Here is a 19,163-nt window from a genome sequence, read left to right on the forward strand (position 1 = left end):
CATTTACATTTAATTATTTAGCAGACACTTCTATCCAAAGCGACTTAATGAGGGTAATAGAAGCAATCAACATGACAAAAGAGCAACAATATAAGTGTTGTGACAAATCCCGGTTAGTCTAACACAGTACACATAGCAAGGTTTTTTTATTTTATTTTTTTATAATAAACAGAATATAAAGTAGATAGAATAGAAATAGATTAGAGAGTTCTAGTGTTAAATGAAATAAAAAAAATTCTAACAATATGTATTATAAATTCAATGTCTCTGTTACTTAGTGGAGAAGTGGAGAAGGATCCTCAGCTTAACAGAGCTGCTCACACTTACATATGACCAAAAAACTAAAAAGAGAAAAGAACATATTTGTTTGGAAACCAGTTACAATTTTAAAGTTAAATTTGTATTTAAATTAAAGAATGAAATCATTTACCTGTTGAGAGTGTGTTGACAGTCTGAGTAGTTGGATGGCTGAAGTCCAAAAAATCAGTAATTCAGGGGGAGGGGGGATTTACATTAAAATAACAACAATAACAGCAGCAACAACATACTGTGTGAATCAGGTACTTTTTTATTGACATGAAATTGTAGCAATAATGTCAGTGCTCTTAACAACAGTTGACACGTGACATTGAACATGAATACATACATACACACATACACACAAGTAGTAAAGCTAGATGTGATGAAGACAAAGTTCCAGTGAAATATCTTCATAATCCTATATGGTGCCTTTAAGTCCATCATTTTGGTGTGACTGAGTGGCAGTTTCTCTGTGCAGATGATGAGGTTGTGGGATGTGATTAACCGTTACTACATATAAAGAACCTTTAAAGAACCATCTTTGGCTTTGACTTTTTAGTAAAGAATGAATTTTATGTGCATGTAACAGAAATGATCCGATTTTGGTGGTTTAATGCACTCAAAACCAATTTACACCTCAATGCGAAATGGTCTTCAAAAAATACACTGAAAAGAACTGGTGTTAAAATTATTTTCACTCAGAAATCGCTAGCCTAAATTGCACAAATAATTACAAAGAATCAATAAGTAACATCTGAATTAAACAAAATGTTGTAGTAGAAAATCTGAAATCAACATTGTCCAGTAGTCTTAGTGTTAGATTAATTCTTTGAAAGTTTATCATATCTGTTATTTATCCCTATCATCAACCCCAGTGGCTTTCTGTTGCTGCGGGCAGGCCTGGGAGAATGTATGAGCAGACATAGAGATTTGGAGCACTAGCAATGCATTCTCAACTTTATTCAGGAAGATAGGTCATATTAATACAAACAACATCAGCCCGGATGTCTCGGACACCCAGTCAAAGTATTTAGGAGTTATATGTTACCTTATATGTAGGTAAAAGAAATATAACTGTTAATTATAAGGTGTTTTTCTAGCTCTCTAGAGGTGGTTTCAAGTTTCTCACCTCAAAACAGCATCAGCACAGTGTGTGTATGTGTGTGTAAAAGAGGAAGTTCATGAAGTACATTTGTTTGAGAGACAAATGGAGAGAGATAGTGAGAAATAAGCCTTGAAATAATATTAACAATGGCCGCTTTGAATCATTTATAGTTCAGGCTTCACTCTGAACTGAGGCTGTTTTAAAGGGGACGGAAAACTTGTAGTGTTAGCAAGCTTATTACAGTATGAGCAGAAGCATTTATCAAACCATCAATACATCCTAAATGTTGCTACTTCAAATGTGTCTCAGGTATATATTCAGGTTCCCTTGGTACAACATTGTTTAAGTTCACTTTAATGGCATTGCTTATCATTTTCATAACACATGGCCATTCTCTCAATTACTCCTCCATACTTGTCATTGTCTGGAAAGAATGTGCAACAATATGGAAGGCAGACAGGGCCAAAAGTTGTGAAATTTGACCATGTCAACACAAGCAGTTTGTCTGCTTTAACACTGCAATTTTGAACTTGTTTCTTTTGTACATGTAACTCTAAAAAATGTTGGGTTATTTATTTACTGTACCCAATATCTGGGTTAAACATGTTGGGTCGTTTTGTTGGGTTATTCCTATGTTTATTGGGTTATTTCTGTTTTTCTGTTACAAAGTGTCTTTAAGCCCCGACACAGTAATATTGCTGTTTTTCCTACGAGTATGTTTACATCTCCTTGTCAACTGATATTTTAATCCGTTAAAAATCCGTTATCTGCACTCGTGACTCTTGACATTTGAATACTCTCCTCCCATAAATTTTGCGTCTGAAAGAGACTCCTACAAATGCAAATGCATGTTTAAAGGTTGGAACAAATTTCATTCTGTATTTGGAGGAGGAGGAGGAGCAACAAAGGTGATACCCTCATGTCCTGCAGTTTTGGGATAAAATCCATCCTTCATTATTGTGGGAGAAATGGCACTGAAGCAAGACCATCTTTTTTTACAAGCAGATGATACATGGTTTAGATTATTTTACATTTTGAACATCGAGTATCCCAAGCCTGTTTCAGCTGTAATTACATTGTCTGTACTAGCTTTGTTCTGTTTGTTTGTAGAATTTATATTTATCTTGCAAGTAACCTAATGTGATAAAGTAATTAATAAGACAATTTCAACCATTTATTTAATTTAATAGAAGTTTTTGCAACTTTAAATGTAATAGAAATAAAGTGTTTTCAAAATATTTGTATGCTGTATATTATGATTTATTTACATAGCAATACTAATACTACTACTACTACTACTACTACTAATAACAATACCAGGATTGCTAAAGCAACATTTTGGCCAAATAACCCAATGCATTGGGTTACTAACTTACTACCCAATCCATTGGGTTAAAATAACCCAACATTAGGTAGGTGCTATAGTAACCCACCATTGGGTTATCGTTTGGGTCATTTTTAACCCAACTATTTTAAGTGAGTAGACACACACATTCTGGCCATGTTAAGATGTCAGTTTTTGCCACGCTTCTTTAGTATGCGTAAAAACCAAGCGGCAACCTCCCGCTCTCTCTCGTGATGCCAACAAGGAAGTGACTTAAACTGTAATTCATCGAATGGGCGCTAGAGGCTGGCTGCAAAAGGGAGTCAATCCCATAGACTCCCCATGTTAAAATGCCCAAATTTACAGCAGAAAAAAACATGTTTACAGCCTGGTTCAAAAAATGATTTTGGTCTATATAGCTAATTTTGCCCTTCATGACAACTGTGAGGGGGGTGAATTTTTTTATAACTCATCCGTTTAAATTATAGTTTTACCGTGGTAAGAATATGTAATACTTTTAAAAGCAGATTTACCTCTAGACTTACCCACATATTAATCCTTTCTTTAGTTTGTTGCAGCATTGCTTTACTGATATCTACATTGTTAAGAGTAAATGAATCAATGTTACAATTTAAATTAAGACTTTTCTATCTCAGAAAGAACAGGACTGAGAAGGACATTGACAAATCATGACATCAGACTGACATCACACAACGTCAAATGTCAAATGCAAAATTATCCCTCATGACCAAATATAATGTCTGATGTTTGCATATGTGCATTACAGTGTACCATTATAACATGAAAAAGCATGATGTCTGATGTTTGTACCACATATGCAAATATAGTTTTAAATATAGCAATTTAATTGGCTGCTGTGTGCATTTTCGCATGAACACAGACATTCAGTGTGTGTTGACATGGTCAAATTTCACACCCTGCTTAAAGTCTTTTGGCCCCGTCTGCCTTCCATACAACAGGTGGTTCCTACGATGTGGCATACTCCTCTCTGAGCTGCACTTGTTGACATTTACATACTGACAATGGGTGTATGTTGTATTGCATAATGTGATGGGCATCTCTGCTATGGAATTATTGCCAAATTTTCCAGAAACACACATACTATATTTGGCATATGGAGCTGACAGATCATGTTTATTATTCATCTGCTCTTGCATTTTTTTTGTTTGTTTTTACAGTTCAGATATGAGATTCTGCGTTGTCTTATTAAAAGCAATTTTAGATACTGTTTGAAAAAAAAAAAAACAGGTGACACTCAGGTCAACGGTGCATGTATTTCCTCTAGCTCTGGAGGATGTGGGTCAGTGGTGTGTAACAGGAAAACAGACAACCACCTAACAAACACCCAGCAACGCCCTAGTAACCACCCTAGCAACCACACAATGCTAAAAAGCATTCCTGGAGCTTAAAAATTGAAAGCATGCAATGCCACGGTCATAGATATGACTCCAAGTGAATTGAAGAACTTATAAGAAGTATGCATTGAATGTATTGTAAGTCACTTTTGATGCATAAATGTGTAAATGCATGCACTGTAAAAACAACAAAGTAAGTGTTTGTGCTGCCTTAAAATTTTAGGTTTAGTCAACTGGAAATGTAAAGTTGTATAAAGTGACAACTTGTCTACGAGTTCTCTTAACAAGTCTGGGAAAGTTATTTTAAGGCTACACTTTGTGATAGCTAACTGCAGCAACTATTTTTACAATGATAAAACCATTCATAACCTGCTTAGTTATGAAAAAGGTAAGCAAACATTTTCTTTAAAATGCAAGAAATCTATTTATATTATGCCATTTGTTTTAGTTCCATCAGCCTTGAATGAACAGCACTCAATTAGTGCCTTTTAATGAATCTGAAATAGAAACAAAACGCAGATAAACAAAATTTTGGTAACAAAATTTTACATGGCCAACACTCCTTTCTGTTGTGTCCACTGTACTGCTGCTGAATGAACCGTACAGCATATGAGCGAATCTCACAAAACTGATCAAGAGCATGTTCATAAGAAATTAAATGGGGCCTATTTTTAGGATCATTAAAGACTTTTCCCCCTTTAAAATTGTATTTGTACAAAACAAACTGAAATAAAATATAAATGTTCATTTCAAGTAGTTGCAAAGCAACATTTCTCATTTTAATTTAGTTTAAATTAAATTATTTAGAGTACTAAAATAACTACAATTGAAATAAAAATGACTTAAAACTATTCAGACATATACATATATATATATATATACACACACACACACAGTATCTCACAGAAGTGAGTACACCCCTCACATTTTTGTAAATATTTGATTATATCTTTTCATGTGACAACACTGAAGAAATGACACTTTGCTACAATGTAAAGTAGTAAAGAAATATACTTTAAAGAACTTGAGCTTTTCTGGTGTGCACACTCTTTTATGATACAGTGTATGAAATATTATATATATATATATATATGGATTTTTGACTTTCATGAGCTGTAAGCTGTAATCATCAAAATTAAAACAAAAAACCTTTGAAATGTTTTACTTTACATGTAATGAATCTAGAATATGAAAGTTTCACTTTTTGAAATAAGTTACAAATAAAATTAAAAAAAACTTTTTCACGATATTCTAATTTTTTGAGATGCACCTGTATACACACACACACACACACACACACAAAATACAGTAAACAATTAATGGGAACCTGATAAAACATTCAGACACATTATAAGATGAATTTTGGGGTAAAACATGCTCGTCATAGAAATAATGTCACAATGCTAAACAAATCTTAATGGTCCTAAAATATGTTTTAATTTTAAGCAGTTTAGTTTGAATATTTAAGGTTTAATTGAATTGTAATTGTCTTTTTCACAATTGCATAGTTGGAATAATGGAGTTTTGTTTTTAATAACACAACCTCAGTGAAGAAACAAACATTGTGCAAAGGATAAATGATTTATAATCAGAGACCCTTTTTTTTTTTTTACTTTTTCTATGATACATCTGTCCAAATCTGTTCTGATGAAGAAACAAACTCTACATCTACATCTTGGATGGCCAGATTTTCATTTTCGAATAAAGTGACCCTTTAAGTACTTTCCAAAAAAAAATATTATAAATTATTTTGACAGCATACAGGTCATTTTGGGTAGCAGTTTATTTGCTATCTTATAATTTAAGAAAACGCTTATACCAAAAAATAGCAGTAAAACATTGATTTGAGTGGATATTTCTCAGTGAGTGATGCACATAAGTTTTAAACCACAGCCCATGATCGCACATATCAGAATAGCACAGTGTATTTATCTCCATAATAGTGCCGAATGAGCTGTTAGGACTGTCATTTAAAGCAGATGGACAATACAGAAGCTGCCCGCTCAGGGCTGTGGACGTTACAGTATGCGATGAGATAGTGAACGTGTGCTAAAACCACAAAGATCCATCCAAACGTGGCTTTTTTGAGGGAAAGACAACAGGGTGAGAGTGTGAGCAACAGGTGTGGATGGATCTTTAAACGTTGTGCAGTATCTCCAGCTGTTTGCGTCTCTGTGTGAATATGTACAGGGCGTCACGTAGATCGCAGGCACGGTCAGATTTCAATCCACGCCATCCTATCTCGACCATCCACGTCAACAAACAACACTGAGCACCTTTAGCAGATGCTGTTTGGGTTAAAAGAAGGAAAGCAAAGATTATCCCAAATAGCAGTGAATATGTGAGGAGAAGTTCTCTGTGATGAAGACGGAGAGAGTGTGTTTTAGCAGGCACAGCCGCTGTGTCCCTCAGAGGACGTGTCTTGCGGACTGGAGTCTTTGTGGTTGGACACTGGACCGTCTCCGTCCATACTTTCATTCATCTTCTCACATATCACGTCCACCAGACACTCAAAAACCTGCTTCACATTGATGTTGTCTTTGGCGCTGGCCTCGAAAAACTGGAAACCTGAGGAAACCAGAAAAAAAGCAGAACTGTCTGTATGCCAGGGTTATTGTAGTTAACTGAAACTAAAATTATTACCAATAAAAAAACTTGTCTGTTACTTGAAATAAGATAAATGTTAACTTAAAAAATAAAACAATAAACTAAATAAACTACAAATTATCTCAGCTAGTTGCCTAGCCAAATTTCTCAATTTAATTTAGTTTAACTTAATTATTTAACTAAATATATGTAATATTTAACTCTATTTATAAATTATTAATTATTAAATAATATATTTTACTTATAGAATATTTAAAGAGATTATTAATGTGTGGGGAAATAAATAAATAAAATGGAAATAAACTAAAATATTCTTATTTTGAAACAGATATAGATATTAGATTTAGATATTGTAATGGACCTCTGCAACTGAGGCATGGCAGTTAGTGCACATTGAGACTAATGTTCATAATGAGATTGAGTCATCTGACTTTTTTTTCTCTCTCCAGGTCATTAAAACAAGCAAATAAAACTAGCTAATGTGCATCCTCTCACCGAGTTCCTGAGCCAGTCTCTGACTGTCCTCTGTCGGAATGAGTCTGTCATCTTCCAGGTCACACTTGTTGCCCACCAGTATCACCTGTGCATTATCCCACGAGTATGTCTTTATCTGAGTGGCCCTAAGAGCCAAACATGCAGGACGTAAACATTAAACACTCTTAATACACACATAATGTACAGATGCGTGTGTGTGTGTGTGTTTCACTCACCAGTCCTGAACGGCGTTGAATGAGTCCTGGTTTGTAATGTCGTACATTAGCAGGAAGCCCATGGCTCCTCTGTAATACGCTGTAGTGATGGTTCTGTAGCGCTCCTGTCCGGCTGTGTCCTGAACAACATAATCATTACAATAATCCTAATTACATGCGGGAACACAACATCCAGGCTTGTGAGACTGATGTTGTGATAAACAGTCTTCATGGTGTATTTACCAATGATGACCAGTAGATGGCAGAGTTGTCGTTGTTTTTTTCCCAAGAAACACTACTATATTTTTCTGGTGGTAAATTCTGAAGAGCCAGGGTTATATAACGATCATCCTTTTGACATATAAATCTTCAGATATTTAAAACATATAAGGGTTATATATATTAAAATGTTATAGTATATATATATATATGCATAAAGTATGTATATTATAATGTAAAATACACACACACAGATATAATATATATATATATATATATATATATAAAATTAATTTTATATTTATTATCATTTATTCACATTATTTAGTATATTTATATATTTTTATGTAAAAAATAAATAAGCATAAAATATTTTTATATATGAATGTTTATACAAAAAACAATACTACTCAATATGTATCAAGTATTTATATTTAAAAATTACAAACACATTTGATTGATTTGATTTTTACTTCTTGATATTGATCATACTTTTTGCTTCTATCATTTATCTATCTACATATATGCAGACATAAAAAACAAACAAAATAACACAAATTTACAAAAAATAAAATAAAATAAAATAATGAATTAAAAATCATCGAAGAGGTCTATGGACTATTGGTCTGGTTTGGCACAGCAACTATGTGCCGTCGCTTAGAAACCTGCTATTGGCTAAACTTATTTGCATGAAGAGCCATCCCATCATCAGAGAGGGAGGAGAGAATGTGTTTCCTGGGCAACCAGTGGCTCGCACAGGTTTACACACGGCCCACTAATGCCTGGCAAGAGTGACAGACAGCAGAGATGAGCTCCAGACTACAGGCAGATGGACAAAAAACCCTGAGACTTTTCAGAATACAGAGCGGCAAAATAAAAAAAAACATGCACCCTTCATCATCATGTATACTGTATATCAATAATTATACAAGCACAATTACTATTCTCTTGCTTAGAATTAATTATTACAACATTTCAAGGCCAAAGTGCAAAGAGACAAGAAAAAGAAAATCTGTGGTAATGGTAAACAAATGAAATAATTTTCTATTCGGCTAGCTGTATGCTTTATGCATCATAAGCATGAATCATGCTCCACTTTATCGCTATAATATCCCCTTTTAGGATCTGAACCCAAACCTCTAAAGACTCTTCAACCACTAGCCTATTTCCATTTCTAAATTATGCATAAGAGACATTTATTCGATTAGAGTGAGCTGAAAATGCAAAAATGCACTGCAACCTTTTCATCTAACAGAATTGTCCCAGTGCATCTGCAGAACTCTTTCAAACTCAAGGTTTTGTTGAACAGACAACAAAGGCTGACAGATGCAGAGGTTCAGTGCGGCCAGGAGGAGCTTTTATCAGATGCACAAGCCTTTCTGTTACTGGATCAGAGCCACAGCACACATTAAGACGAAACGCACTGCTGAGAACGCAGCCACGCAGCTCACATTCAGCACTAAACTAAAGCTACTTTAGTACTCACTACCCACTTCTTCCTTTGCATAGTTTACAAGCAATTTCTGAGCGAAAACTACTATGTATGAACAGTATGCAAATGTTTTGGATGTATAAAATACCTGATGAACTACAGTATACAGCATAGCACTGCACGAAATACTGTATCCCACATCTGCAGAACTCTTTCAAACTCAAGGTTTTGTTGAACAGACAGTCAGAGGCTGACAGATGCAGAGGTTCAGTGCGGCCAGGAGGAGCTTTTATCAGATGCACAAGCCTTTCTGTTACTGGATCAGAGCCACAGCACACATTAAGACGAAACGCACTGCTGAGAACGCAGCCACACAGCTCACATTCAGCACTAAACTAAAGCTACTTTAGTACTCACTACCCACTTCTTCCTTTGCATAGTTTACAAGCAATTTCTGAGCGAAAACTACTATGTATGAACAGTATGCAAATGTTTTGGATGTATAAAATACCTGATGAACTACAGTATACAGCATAGCACTGCACGAAATACTGTATCCCACAATGCATTGCACCAATTTGACCTTCATGTCCAGTATTTATGACGAATTAACTGGAAGTGATATCAGTAGAATTCTTCTTTTCATATGATTGAACAGCAAAACGTTATGATGTTTGGATTGGATTAGAATGCAAATTAATAGTTTCTATGTTTGCAAAATCATAACTGGGTCACATTTTCCGAATTAAACATGGACATCATCAGGGTTATTATAGGTAACTAAACCCATAAAACAATTCTTGCTACTTGAAATAAAATAATCTTCTACTTGGAAAAAAAAACATTTTATTTCTTTATTTAGTTAGTTGCCAAGATAACAATTCTCATTTTCATCTATTGTATCTCGATGTATTAAATGAATGAAAACTATAAAGACACATTTTTAAAATAAAAACTATTAATAAAAATGGCAAAAACAACACACGGCTCGAAAGCAGCGGAGCTTTTATTATGCCACAGTCGACCGCTTCCGCTACTTCCGGTCGTGCGTATGTGGGGGAAAGCAGCGCTGTTTTATCATACTAGATAAATTTGAAAGTTCTGTTATACTAGTTAAAATTGCTTATTTCTCTGGATTTAAACATTGTTCGAAACATTTGGGATAATGCAAGTACACAAGTCAGCAAAATATACAACACTGTTCTAGTGGTTTTTGGATATTTTAATGAAGAAATCTTACATATTGTGCCTTTAAAATAAAAGCTGAAAATATAAAAATTTAAATTACTAATAAAAAGTATTTTTAACTGTTTACTAACTAATAATATCTTACATAAGATAATGAGTCATGTGATAAACATGTAGCATACTACAATTAGGCCTGTCGCAATAATCAATATATCGACTTATCGCGCAATATATGTACATGACCTCAATCATTTTTGGTGACGCAATATATCGCACATTATATTTACTTAAAAATTAATGTCACCATGTTTTGTACATTCCACTTGTTTATTTCACTACTGTAACTTCACCAGCCATGTTAAAATAAAAAAAATTTTTTTTAACTGTGCAGTCATATGTTATAGCCATAGTCCTGGAAACCTGAAAATATCAGGGATTTTTTTTTCTAGTAAAAATTGCTTTCTATAAAATGTTTTTTTTTTTTACTATATCCAGTAGCTGCAAATTACAAGGAAATTTAATATATACCTAAAAGTTTTGAGATCCTGACATGGGCACAAATTTGTCCAAGGAAGCCAAAAAAAAAAAAGTAAAATCATTAATTTTAATGACTACTGTTCAAATGTTTATTTGAATTAATCATTTTATTAAACAAGGTTAATTGGATCAAAAGTGACAGTAAAGACTTTTATAATGTAACAAAAGATTTCTATTTCAAATAATTTATTAATATTAGTTAGGCCTGTCGCAATAATCAATATATCGACTTATCGCGCAATATATGTACATGACCTCAATAATTTTTGGTGACGCAATATATCGCCCATTATATTTACTTAAAAATTAATGTCACCATGTTTTGTACATTCCACTTGCGCCTGTGTCTTTTGCAGCTTCTTGTACATAACGTGGTGTCGTCATGAGGTGCTAGTTCAAATTTAAAAAATGCTTCTACAAAAAAAAGTTTCTTCTGCAGATATGGCTTTGTTTAGGGATCTGTGCCTTTGTGCATACGGACATCTGACTGCTAAGTAGTGATTGTGTTTTTCAGCAATAGTGTGCACCCTTAATTTACAGAGAAAATAAGGTCAGGAAAAAATCTCCATACAAGTTATTTGTGCATTTTTCTTTTTTTCTACTTGTTACTTTGCACTTTTTGTTAGAAAATGTTTATTTACTATTTATTCAAGTTTTTTAAGGTATGTAATATTTTGATACTTAATTTCCATGATCTAAATATTCTTAAAAATTTAAAGTTTGTTGTCATTTGGAAGTGTGTAGGCCTTCTTGCATTATGATTATATATTCAGTGGCATAAAATGGTCTTTAAAATGACAATAATATCGCTTATCGCAATTATTTCTGGGGCAATATATTGCACAACAAAAAGTTGTTATCGTGACAGGCCTAACTACAATATAGTATATAGCAAGTACTCTGTCAAAAATAGAATACTGTACTATATTGTTTATAAATGTTTATTGTTGCATAATGCTAACTGTTTCACATTCTAGTAGGCAGTTGTCAGTGTATACTGCACACTCTAGTTAGCAGTTGAACAAAATGCTTTAGAAATTATTTAGAATGAGGAATTTACTGACTTCACTCCCACTCACAGTACCGTACCAGTCAGCAGCTGACATTACAGCACATCTACACACCCATCTGCGGCTGACAATTATGGCTTTCTGAGATGTTTTCTTTAATAACATCACTAATCTGAGGTTAAAACTTACAGCCTAAAGCTTGCATGCAAACAGAGCAGGAAACATTCAGACAGAGGAAACCTTCTGTTAGTCATCATACCTTTATCCTTTTAAGCCATTCTGCTTCTGTAAAATTGCCACCCTAGTTTTATACCATGATCCACAGACATGCATGCACTCGTTTGCCATGGTTTACACACTTTTTGATTGATGACTGACTTTTCCAGTAATTTGTGATTAGGCTTTTAAAAACTATTTAAAGAAATTGCACTTAGAGGTTAAGAATTAAAGGGGTCATATGATGCTGCTAAAAAGAACATTATTTTGTGTATTTGATGTAATGAAATGTGTTTATGCGGTTTAAGGTTCAAAATACACATTATTTTCCATATACTGTACATTATTGTTTCTCCTCTATGCCCCGCCTTTTTGAAACGCGTCGATTTTTACAAAGCTCATCGGTCTGAAAAGCGAGGTGTGCTGTGATTGGCCAGCTATCCAGTGCGTTGTGATTGGCCGAATACCTCAAGTGTGTGACGGAAATGTTACGCCCCTCACCATACTGTGATGCCCTGTCCGGCCGGAGCGTAACATAAAACCATATCTGCATTTGTGATCGGAGAAATGCCTGACAACAAGCGCTACTCTACACTGCCCAAAAAACTCGCGTTTGAATCGTCAGTGGCAAATTCTTTTTTAATTTTATAAAGAAAATCTCTTTGGATTTGAGACTTTAGTCTTTTCAACTTTACAGATCTTCTTTATGCACCAAGAGCTTGTAACACTCCAAAGAGAAAGGAAAAATTGAAATCGCATCATATGACCCCTTTAAATTTTAGAGTTAAATATATACTACTACAACCATGTATATTTCAATTGCATTTTTTCATGACTTTTTAAAATTTCATTAATTTCCATGATCTTTCCAGGCCTATAACACAATTTCGTGATATTTCCATGAATAATGCAAACTAGTTTTGAACTACAGTACACATTAGTGGCCTCATGTGTGGCGAGGGGAGAGACAAACAACAAATGACATGTTTAGTCCACATTCAAAACTGTAAACGCTTTAGATGAACAGGTTTGAATCTATAAAATGCATCTTTGTACGCTGTCATCAATTGTCACTGAATAGCCTACATAGACCTTTTCTGCAACATCTGATCATTTACTAATCACCGCAAAAACCTAGAAAATCTTTTCACTGCAAAAGAACAAAATTGATCATCTCTAACCCAGCCTAAGTCCACAAAAAGAAACAGAGATGTGGTTAGTTGACATGTAATATGCTCATTTTTTTAATCAACATCAATATTTTAGGTTACAAAGGTGTGATAGTGCTCACTATTTTTATGCTTTTCACCATTTTTAATCAGCGTTTATGCTTCGCTAGTTCATTTTAAATAGTCCTGTGGTATGACACAATTTTTAAATTGAAAATTTCATTTTAATATTATAAGAAAACTTTTTAAATCAATTTTAATTGATTGATTTTTTAATTGATTTAAAGTTTTAAATCAATATGGTTCTTTTGAACTCTCTACTCATCAAAGACTCCTGTAAATAAATATTCTAAACTATTAAGCAGCACAACTGTTTTCAACACTGATAATAGTAAGAAATGTTTCTTGAGCAGAAAATCATCATATTAGAATGATTTCTGAAGGATCCTGTGACACTGAAGACTGGAGTAATGATGCTGAAAATTCAGCTTTGATCACAGGAATAAACTACATTTTACAATATATTCAAATAGAAAACAGTTATTTTAAATTGTAATAACATTTCACAATATTACTGTTTTTACTGTATCGAACAAATGAAGACTTGATGACCATAAGAGACTTAAAAAAAATATGAAACTTGCTGGCCCAAAACTTTCGAATGGTAGTGTTATTATTAAAACATAATTAATAAAATACTAATAGATGAGATTAGATTGCATTAAAATAGTTTAAAAATAGATTCTCCTATTAGTTTAAGACATCAGACTGATCAGGTGACAATCAAACTTACCCAAATTTGCAGTTTGATCCTCTTGTTGTTGCGAAAAACAGTTTTGACCTTAAAGTCGATTCCCACCGTGCTGACGAAAGCTGAAGTGAAGGAATCGTCCGCGTAGCGAAACAGAAAGCTGGTTTTACCGATGCTGCTGTTGCCGATGATGAGAAGTTTGAACATGTAGTCGAAGTTTTGGTCAGCCGCGTCTTTCTGTGACGGCTGGAGCCGCGAGTCGGTCACTGATGCCATCTGAAACAGAGAAAACGAGTATTTCACGTTTCATTTCAAAATCAAGACAAAAGCCACTTGGTAAGATTGAAAAATCAAATCAATTCTGCTTATTTTATGACCTAAAATTTCATTTAGATACACTTAAATGCATAAAACTATATGAAATTTTACTGAACTACTTCCAAATTTCTTTGGTTTCTCATTTAAAGTCAACATATAAACAAAACTGGCCCTTTCTTAACACACGTAAAAAACAGTCCCATATAACATTGTTTTCTCATCAAATATCCTGTTTCACTCTGAAATACGCCACATTACGGAAGTAAAATAGGTTTGCGAACGCCGCTTCATGTTGACATCACATGTTCTGGTCTGAAAACACATCTCTGATTACCCTCGGAGCACAACCTTCAGAACCGGCCATATCCACTGACAGAAGAGCTCAAACTAACAGGCGAACTCTAGGGAATGGAAACAAAACCCCTCCACCGTCCAGCTGATCAATCAGACCCTCACGGGCCTGATGGAGAGGGTCTCCATGGCGACAGGCCCACGAAACAAAGCACTCAGACCCATTAAAAGGCGAGCGGAGCGCTCCAAACACCACTCCTCTCCAGAGGTGGAGATGTTACTACAAAGAGAGTGACTGCCCACAGCAGCTATTGTCTCGAGCACATGAGAGCTCTTGTTAGGTAGTATCTTTTTGAACTCAATGGCAATATAATTTAGAACAGTAAGTTTGTGAGTTGGAGGGGGCTGAAGGACCCGTGTAAGTGGCACATGGAGAGACACTCTGGTTCTGATGATCATGTGCTCACTGCTTGGAGAAGCTTGTAACTGGTGGTTAATCCTAACGGTCAGGTTTACAGTGTAGGGTAAGGTTGCAAAATCATTGGGCAAGACAACAAGAAACACTTAAGAGGTTATGAAACATCTTCCTATTTTAAGAGAAAAATTGCTCTAATTAAAACAAGCCCAGAATGTGTTCAAAGTTAAATGTTTACTCATAGTTTCTTATTTTAATACTTTTATTCAGCAAGGATGCATTAAACTGATTGAAAGTGACAATAAAGACATTTATAATGTTACAAAAAAAATCTATTTCAAATATCTGCTGTTCTTTTTTAACTTTCTAAGAAAGGATCTTGAGGAAACGTATCAGTTTCTGGAAAAATATTAAGCAGCACAACTGTTTTCATCATTGATAATAATAATAATTGTTTCTTGAGCAGCAAATCAGCATATTATAATGATTTCTGAAGGATCATGTGACACTGAAGACTGGAGTAATGATGCTGAAAATTCAGCTTTACATCACAGAAATAAATGACATTTTAAATATATATTCAAATGGAAAACAGTTATTTGAAATTGTAATAATATTTCACAATATTACTGATTTTACTGCATTTTTCATGAAATAACTGCAGCCTTGGTGAGCATAAGAGCATCATAAAAGCATCATAAATGTAGTCTATATAACAAAACCAACAACATTCTGGATATTTCTTGTGAACTATCACTTAAAGTAGCCTAATTTGGCAAACAATAATTAGGCTAAATGGCAAAAAACACAACAGAGTCGTCTCTTTTACTTTCATACAATTATATGCATGTATAAACAACTTTTCACTTAAACAATGTTTTCACTTGCTGTTACTGCCTTATTGTTCAAATGAAACATTAAAATTGAGTAAAACTGTACTTTCTCTAAGGATCTTAAGCTCCCTATAAAATCTTGTCACATGTTGAGCATGTGCACTGGCTGCATGAGGCCTTCTAACACTAAAACTAAAGCCAAAGATGTCAATGAAAGTGGATTTTATTCCATGATCTTCAATAACAAGACAAGCCAGACTACACAGCAGGCCCAAATCTCCCAAACTACTTTGCGGTTTCATTTATAATAATTTCTCCAGTTCAAATGCGTGTCTGGATGAAACCCTAAAACAACACCATAAAACAGACCTTACATGGCAGATCTATGCTCGCCATTCATTTTACCGCTCAATTTAATGGTTTTATACCAAACGGCACTCAGCACAGCTCTATGTCCATTAGTAAGAACACCAAATCCCATCCCACTTGTCCCATGAGAGACACAAATCAATATTGCTATGGACTGTATGGAACCCCTTTCCTTCCCCTCCATTAACATTACTTTAATCTGCACAGAATCAGAGCTTAATATTTCACACCAACTACATAGACCTACTAAAACATTAACTTCAATGCCACCACCTTCAATTATGCAAGAAGCTTTTAAGGATTTAAGAACAATTGTGAATAATACGTCAAAATGATTTTCGTTCACATGGATCCACGAAAACGCCTTAAAACGCTGTATTATGCATGCCAGACCAGTAGTTGGCCATGTCTCAGTTAACACTGAGACGATAACAGTATCATTTTCAAAACTTTTGAAACCCGTTTTAAAAAGTTTACGTTTTCAGGCCCCCAAAACATTGTTGGTGCTTAAAAGTATTGCGAAAATGCATAAAAAGTTTTTTTTTTCTTTTTTAGTTGAAGTTTAGTTTAGTCTCACCTTAAATTTACAAGAATAAACTTTTAACTAAAAACAGAAAACTTTATGCGTTTTGACCATTCGTTTACATGACAATGGCATTTTGGAGGCATGAAAATGTAAACTTTTAAAAAACCACCATTATCGTCTCTGTGTAAACAACAAAAACGTTTTCACAGATCCATGTGAACAGGGATCATTTTGGCGGCATTTTAGACTATACGCAAAAAAAGCAAAGGAAAAACTTTTCTGTTTTTAGCACATTGTTTTTGTGTAAATGTACCCAAAATGTACAAATAAAATCTAAGATTCAAAATATCAACAAAACTATAATAGTATAATGATTAGTGCTATCAAACGATTAATCGCGATTAATCGCATCCAAAATAAAAGTTTTTGTTTACATAATATATGTGTGTGTGTGTACTGTGTTTATTTATTATGTATACAGGTGCATCTCAATAAATTAGAATGTCGTGGAAAAGTTCATTTATTTCAGTAATTCAACTCAAATTGTGAAACTCGTGTATTAAATAAATTCAATGCACACAGACTGAAGTAGTTTAAGTCTTTGGTTCTTTTAATTGTGATGATTTTGGCTCACATTTAACAAAAACCCACCAATTCACAACAAATACAAATTAGAATACTCCATAAGACCAATAAAAAAAAACATTTTTAATGAATTGTTGGCTGAATTTATTACACGAGTTTCACAATTTGAGTTGAATTACTGAAATAAATGAACTTTTCCACGACATTCTAATTGATTGAGATGCACCTGTATATAAATACACACACAGAGTATATATTTTGAAAATATTTACATGTATATATATTTATATTCATATAATATTATATATAAATATATTTAATATATAAATGAGGAGGAACCAATGCATATGTGAGAGACGTTTTCTCTCAGTGAGATGCGGAAACAGATGTCTGTATGTTAATGCACAGTGTGTATTGTCTGTCTCAGAAGATCAAAGTATCTGAGTTTCTTTTATCCTTACATATATATATGCATGTGTGTGTATTTATATATACATAATAAATACACAGCACACACACATATATTATGTAAACAAAATCTTTTATTTTGGATGCGATTAATCGCGATTAATCTTTTGACAGCACTAATAATGATATTATTAAAATAACACTGTTCTGCTTTAAACCTTATAGGAATATCTTGCCTCATAGAATCCCATTGTAAGTGCTTCACAGCATGCATATTTTTGACACTGAACATTGAAATGATCAGATTTAGAATATCAGATGTCTCAACAACCTACATGACCAATATTCCCCTCAGCTGTTTTGAATGTCCTCATCAGGCGTGCTATAGACCAGTGATCTGTGACACCTGACTTCATCACTTACACCAGAGGGCCAAATGGTGTTTTTGAGGGCCAGGGTCTCTGGTTACCATGGCACTGATCTGTCTATTGATCGTCTGGCAGATGTCCACAACTGTGCTCCAGTTGAATGGAATTAAACAGCACACAGTTTGCTTTCATTCATTGCAGACTGATTCAAAGATGACGATTACACAGTACATTTCATAAAATGAATAACATCCAAAGAATGCAATTAAATAACGTGTTGTTTAATCCATGCATGGATGAGGTTTATCATACAACAACAAATACATGAAAACGGAAAACGAGCTTTCTTCCTAACAAAAAATGTATCATGGTACAGTATCAGATAATACTATGAAGTGTACCATGGTATTTAAATTGTATTCCAAAGAACAATACCGTGGAAGAATACCGAGGTAGAGCCATTGTAAATGTACCGAGAATTGTACAACGGTACTTTTTTGCAACTGTTCAGTTCTCAACCTAAATCTGGACTGAATTCGAATCTTCACTCTTTGGCGTTCTAAACTATTTTAAAGAACAACAACGTCATAATCGCGATGGCTTGATGAACAAAATGTTAACAGTGCATGTCTTGCAGCATGACCCAAAGTTATAAAGCTTGTCCCATCCGGAGACAGAGAAAGAAAGGTGTATATGGGGGTCAAAATGACTCTCAAAAGCAAAGACTCAATTGGATGAAGTTCTTACCTTCACACGGATTCTCGGTGCTTTATCTTGTGCTCCGGTAAAGCCACCGGGACTTCCTCCTCGCTTGGAAACGCGTATGTAACAAACTCGTTCGGTGTCCGTCTGTCTGTGTGTGTTTGTGTGAGACCGTGAGTGAATGCATGTGTGTGTGTGTGTGTGTGTGTGTGTGTGCGGGCGTGAGTGACGGAGCTCCCCAGTGTTGCCAACTGATTTTCAGGGGAAGCCGGATCTGAAGTGTTTACACAGCAGCTTCCAGCTCCGTCCCGAACAGCAGTTCTTTTTCTTCCTCTTTACACGCTTTTCTGCAAACATGGGCAAAATTTATCTAATATCAGAAATGCCTTTTTTTAAATTTCAATTCGATTACTGAATTTGAAATT

At 34.4% G+C, this 19,163-nt stretch overlaps 1 protein-coding gene across 1 annotated transcript; it reads right to left on the bottom strand.

The window, feature by feature from the left end:
• Positions 1-5,881: 5,881 nt before the first annotated feature.
• Positions 5,882-19,000, bottom strand: LOC107715637 (ras-related protein Rab-3D-like). Its single transcript, XM_016521792.1, has 5 exons — positions 18,784-19,000; positions 13,966-14,199; positions 7,423-7,541; positions 7,208-7,332; positions 5,882-6,673 (listed from the first exon to the last, which is right to left on the bottom strand). Exons 2-5 carry the CDS (start codon positions 14,197-14,199, stop codon positions 6,489-6,491), a joined length of 663 nt encoding a protein of 220 aa, XP_016377278.1. The 5' UTR covers positions 18,784-19,000; the 3' UTR covers positions 5,882-6,488.
• Positions 19,001-19,163: the final 163 nt, after the last annotated feature.

The sequence above is a fragment of the Sinocyclocheilus rhinocerous genome, unplaced genomic scaffold, assembly GCF_001515625.1.
Source record: "Sinocyclocheilus rhinocerous isolate Xijiao unplaced genomic scaffold, SAMN03320098_v1.1 scaffold239, whole genome shotgun sequence".
In the NCBI taxonomy this organism is placed as follows: Eukaryota; Metazoa; Chordata; class Actinopteri; order Cypriniformes; family Cyprinidae; genus Sinocyclocheilus; species Sinocyclocheilus rhinocerous.